The sequence below is a fragment of the Mastigoproctus giganteus genome, chromosome 1 (assembly GCF_048544385.1).
Source record: "Mastigoproctus giganteus isolate SK-2022 chromosome 1, ASM4854438v1, whole genome shotgun sequence".
In the NCBI taxonomy this organism is placed as follows: Eukaryota; Metazoa; Arthropoda; class Arachnida; order Uropygi; family Thelyphonidae; genus Mastigoproctus; species Mastigoproctus giganteus.
In genome coordinates, this window is record NC_143575.1 from 238,552,386 (window position 1) to 238,558,385 (window position 6,000).

General features: G+C 36.1%; 1 protein-coding gene across 1 annotated transcript in view; it reads right to left on the reverse strand.

Annotated features, from left to right (window-relative positions):
• LOC150091675 (tartrate-resistant acid phosphatase type 5-like) overlaps positions 1-5,610 on the reverse strand; it is a 50,464-nt gene extending 44,854 nt beyond the window's left edge. Inside the window, exon 1 of the mRNA XM_090385172.1 lies at positions 5,151-5,610. Within this exon, the coding sequence (XP_090241298.1) occupies positions 5,151-5,196 (46 nt within the window). The 5' untranslated portion in view covers positions 5,197-5,610. The remainder of the gene's footprint in view (positions 1-5,150) is intronic.
• Positions 5,611-6,000: the final 390 nt, after the last annotated feature.

The following is a 6,000-nucleotide window of genomic DNA, read 5'->3' on the forward strand; positions in this document are numbered from 1 at the left end:
ATCTATCATAGGCTTCCATGTCACCCATTAATTTATATATATCCGATGCATTTTTCTTCTCTGCCATATGTCTCATTAGTTCATCTGACATCCATTTAGGCCTAAACCCTGAACAACATTTCTTAGTTAGTATGTAAAGCCTACTAGCTTCCACTATAAATTCTTTGAATGCCTCCCATTTTGAATTTGCTGTTGGTGACATCATCAGTTGGTCCCACCATATTGAATTTAAATACCGTCTCAGACCACCGTAGTCGCCTTTGCAAAAGCAAAAACCCTTCCTTTTACCCCTGATGGTAGTTACCTCTTTGAGTAAATTCCACTTCAGCACACTGTGATCACTGCCACCTAGTGGTTCCTTTATTTGCAGATTCTTAATGCATGAAGAATCACTACTGATAATCAGATCATGAGTATTACTCCCTCTAGTTGCCTCCCGAACATGCTGATGAAGAAAACAATCATCCAATAAATCCACAAAAGCCTTGCTAGTGTGTGAGTGACCAACCCCCAAATTCCAGTCAATATCTGGGAAATTAAAATCTCCCATTATAAGACTCTCTGATTTACTGGCCCACTATTTCCCTCTCCAGTTCCTTATTATACTCATCAGAGTCATTAGGCCTATAACAAACTCCTACTCTCAATTTTGATCTCCCAATGCTTATGTCACACCAAACTTACTCAACACTGCACTGTCCAGCGATGTCGACTGGCTGTACCTCTTTGAATTTTATGTGTTTCTTAACTAAAAGCATAACCCCTCCTCCCTTCCTATCCTGTCTGTACACATTGTACTCCCCAAATTCCAGTTCTGCATTCCTTATATCTGTGTAACACCACATCTCTGATATCCAAACAATATCTGCCTTTGATGTTTTGGGCAATACCTCAAATTCATCAAATTTATTTACCAAACTCCTAGCATTGGTGTATACGCAAGTATACATACACCTGTTCCTATTTAACTACCCTAACACAACTCATGTGTTTACTTGTACCACAATGACTCCCAGCATTCTCTGGAATACCCTTCATCTTGTTTTCCAGGCTGCTGCTCATTCCAATAGAAGCAGTGCAAGAATCGCTTTCATCTGCCAGTGGCTACTGTTAATCTATTAGTCCTTGTATCCTCCCAAACTAACAGTTTTTTTACCCTCCTAACACTGCCTCAATAGCATCAGCAAATATTCTTGCACCCTTTCTATTTAAGTGTATTCCATCCCTGTAGAAGCAGTCTCTCCTGTTAACAAGTACAGACCAGGCTGGAAAAAATGCTACAATTTTATAAATATTATATCAATGATGTTTGTCAGATCAGATCGAGTAACAATCTCTTGCTGTGAATCAGCCGGACTCATAAAGATGGAATAGTATTTCAACTGCTGTTTTTTTCTAGCGCAGCACCAACAAGCGTACGCTCAAAAAAAAAAAAAAAAAAAAGGAACAGTCTTATACACGGAGTGAGTAACAAGTATAGTAATGATAAAACGTATAAGGTGACTTGGCAAAGTAACAGCCCTCAAAGGCAAACGTCAAGTAAAAATTAAGACATTTGTACACTACTACTACTTTAGGTCCTGATGGTATTTCTCCACTTGTTCTCTAAACCTGCATTAAAGAGCTTACTCCTGTTTGGTGTTGTCTTTTTTCATTTTCTTATTCCAAAGGTGTTTTTTCTTCTGCTTGGAAATTTGTTCATATCCAGCCAGTTCCTAAAAAGGGTGACAAATCCCTTCCATCCAATTATCGTCCCATTGCAATTACTTCTACTTTTTCCAAAGTAATGAAGAAACCAATCAACCACCAACTCTTAAACTATCTGGAAATCTTTCATCTGATCAATGATCACCAGTATAGAGCCTATCAGTGTTGTTCCACTGGTGATATTCTGGCTTATGTTACCCATCTATGGACAAATTTAATGGAAAAGTTTGGTGAAACTCAAGCCATTGCTCTTGACATTTCAAAGGCTTTTGGTTGTGTTTGGCTTTGGTTTGGTTTGGATTTTATTGGCACATTAGCAACTAAGGCTATAATGCGCCAAGACCAGTAGTGGTTGGCATAAAGGTCTTCTAAATAAGCTTCCGCTGTATGGTTTGCCAGCTGTTCTTTGTAGGATATTCAGTTTTCTCTCTGACCGCTCACTGCAGATGATGGTAGATGGGGCTCTGTCTTCTAACTTCACCACTAATGCTGGTGTTCCCCAAGGTTCAGTTCTTTCTCCCACTCTTTTCTTTTGTATATTAATGACCTTCTTCCATTGACTGGAAATCCTATCCATAGTTTTGCTGACGATAGCACATTGCATTCCACCTTCCAGTTTGAGAAAACTTGCCCTGTTCAAACAGCTTCAACTTCTCAAGTATCCACTGCAAAATCCTTAAATACTGATCTCCAGATAATTCTCCACTGGGGCAAAAATAACTTAATTTCAATCCTTCTAAAACTCAGTCCTGTCTTATATCTCTCAAAAAGGATTCTTCTGCTCCTATGCTTATTTTTGATGACGCTCCAATTTCTATGCAAGATCTTGGGATTACCCTAACTTCTAATCTCTCTTGGCATAAAGCACATTACAAATATTGCTTCCTCTGCATCTAAAAAACTGGGTTTTCTCTTTCACTCTTAGCATTACTTTTCTTTGAAACAGTTGTTGACTCTATAGAAATTGCAACTCCACCCTACCATGGAATATTGTTCCAACATCTGGGGCAGTGCCCCCAAAATCTCTCTCAGGCTTCTAGATTCCATTCAATAGAGGGCGGTTAGGCTAATTAGTGTCTCATCTCTAACAGAGTCTCTCCACTCTCTGTCTCATAGACTTTCTGTTGCATGCCTTTTCTATAAATACTTGCATGGCACTGTTCTTCTGAATTGGCTTCAATAATTCCTGCTCTCTCTTTCAAAGTAGTCCGAACACGTGCCGCAACCAGTCAACACCATTTTGCTGTCCAAGTTCAAACTCACAAAACCAACTTTTCTTCTTCCTCATTTATTCATCAACTTCTGTTTTCTGGAACAACCGTCCTCCATAAGTTTTTCCTGAAAATTATAATCTACAGAAGTTCAAGTTTAATGCCAACAAGTTCTTTCAACATTCAACCCATGCATGGTACTAAGTACTATAGGTTCTAAAAAAAAAGAAAGAAAAAAGTACCTGTACATAACAATGATCCTTGAGAATGAAAAAAAAATTTAGTATGGAAAATATATTTATTTAACATGATATACTGTAAGATAGAAAAATAATTATTAAGGAATTATGGAAAATGTGGTTTCTTTCTTTAGCAATTTTTATTTTTTATTTAATTTTATTTTACTTTATTGTTTATTATTAGTTATATTTTGTAGTTTACAATAATATACCTATGTAAATTTAAGCAGATGCCATTACAGAATTTTTATTGTGAACCCTTGGGGATTTGCAAACCACTAGTTGGAAACCGTTGCCCTAGATGCTATTTTTTGAAAAATCAGCAAAAATAATTCAAAACTGTTCTTTTTTCTTTTCTTTTTTTGACACAGCCTATATTTTCCATCTTTTCTGAACACAACTAGGGAAAATCCATTTTTATATTAAAAACATATTTTTAATTAATTTTTGAAATTAAAAAACTCTTTAGACCCATCAGCAAAAGAAGTGCAAATCTAAAATTGCATGCTTCAATCCATGACATCCAATCCAATTTCAGGAATTGGATGACATGCTGACTGGATGCTAGCCTGTCAGTAACAGAAGCATCATCCACTGCATGAAATGTGAAGTGAGTGTCCATAATTTGATTCCACATGATGCTTCAGGTCACAAAGCTAGAGAGCTTAACCAATTGAGAAAAAGCATTGTGGCAGTAAACACAACTTGCTATTAATAACTGAAAGTAAGAAATGTCAACCAGCACTTGCATATGATTAACTTAATTCATGATTTTTTCCCATTGAAAATGAATGCAGTCCTAATTGTGTGATAATTAATAGAGATTTTTTGAATTTTCAATAGATGAATGTATTTGTCTAACATAATGTTACATTAGCTCTATGGTGCTCAAACCACAATTTTCTTGTGATGTTTGTTTGTTATTTGGTTTTTAGGGGCATTAGCAACTAAGGCCATATTGCTCTGGGATATGCGGTGGTCATTCCCTGACCTTTCCGCATCCTCCGTATTTGGTGGTGACGGGCTCGAACCCCGGTCTAATCAAGAAGCATGTGCTATGCACTGCTGCTCCTTCCCACCTGGCTACGGAGGCGCCATTTTCTTGTGAAATTGTAAGAAATATTAAACAGCAAAACCTCAACAATATGGCATCCTTAGGACACAGCACATGCCAGATTTTTTAAAATTCCAGCTTTTTTGTGAGTTATGCACATAGTCTTGGTGTTCAAGGGTAATTCATATTAAAAATATGGATTCTGTACACAGCAAGTTCAGGTGAGTCATAGCCGTCACATGATCAGACATGAATTCAGGGAGAGCCTTTTGATTACATAGTAAAATAAGTATTATTTTTTGCTAACTAATCTAAAATGTCAGAAATCTCATTTGAATATTTTTTATTAGATAATACATTAACTCTGATCCTATAATCTCTAAAAAGTGTTAGCTAGCATTTAAGTCAAAATGTGAACCTGTGCCAGGTTGATCCAGTGGGTGGCTTGATTGCCTAAGAAATAAAGGTTGCTGGTTAGAATCCCACCTCCAGTGAGAGTTGCAATTTTCCACTTTTCTGAAAATGAAGTATAACGGGTGCAATATGATTTCAGCAATCCAGTTATCTTCAGAGTAAATACACACCAATGTGCTAATAAGTACTATACTGTGAACTAACATTGAATGTCTCACAAAGTGATGTACAATCTAGGAAATATGTAAAACAGAAACTGGTGTTTGGAAATTATTAATGGAACACAATGCGTATAGTTAGGGCCTACAATGTTTTTTTTTTGAAAGTACAGCCAACCTATTTCCTCTTTGACCTTGTACTCTGAACTGTTCTCAGAGAAATATTCAAAAAAATTACAGAATTTTCGATAATTCCGGATTCACGATGTTCCACTTTATCCACATGAATAATAATGATTCACTGCTCGCATCTCTTTTTCAAATTTAAAATTCCCATGAATGACAAAAATCAATTTTATACACTTACCTAAAAGCAGAGCAAAAAAGTTAACAAATATTGTTATCATCTTCATCTTATTAATAGTTTGTTATCTTCTTCTTTCATAGGAGTTTGACAATTTTAAAAGGAAAGTACAACTATCAGACTGTATGACGATAACAATTGCCACTGGCTAATCGTGTTTTTTTATACGGAATTTAGAAACAAAAAAATAAATACTGTGTTCGCTCTAAGTGAACTTTTAGACTATATTTATCTAATAAATATAGCATTCTGGGCCAAACGTGCCAAAGCGAATTTTCAACAAATTTCGACTTGCGCTCCTTATATCACATGCTCAGTAGACAGGCATTTACGAATCACATGTGTAACAGTAAGCCACACTGGCCATAGATACAAACAGATGATTCACGGCCAGATAATGTGAGATAACGACCAGGAACTGAAACCAATTGCATCACTGGTAGAATATGGTTCCCATGTACTATTAATTGTCGCGCTTATAACAATATTGCAAATTTATATTACTAATTTATAGATTTATAAGACAGAATAAAATTATATAACACAACACGCAAACTTCTTTCTCGACTGTGCTGTAGCCACCTAGTAACAAAGGGAATTTATTACTAACGTCTTTTGTGTGTCAATGTGTTTTTAATAAAAGTGGAACAGACGTTACTTAATTAATAATAATTATTATTATTATTATTATTGTTGTTGTTGTTGCTCTTATATTATTTCTCCCTGATTGGGCGATTTCACTCCTTGACGGGTATTGCTACCAAGTACACAGGGTGGTTGTAATGTCTGGTGTTACTGTTGGTGGAGGAAATCTCTGACTATCGTACAGATGTTCAGGACTGCGTCTTTCTGG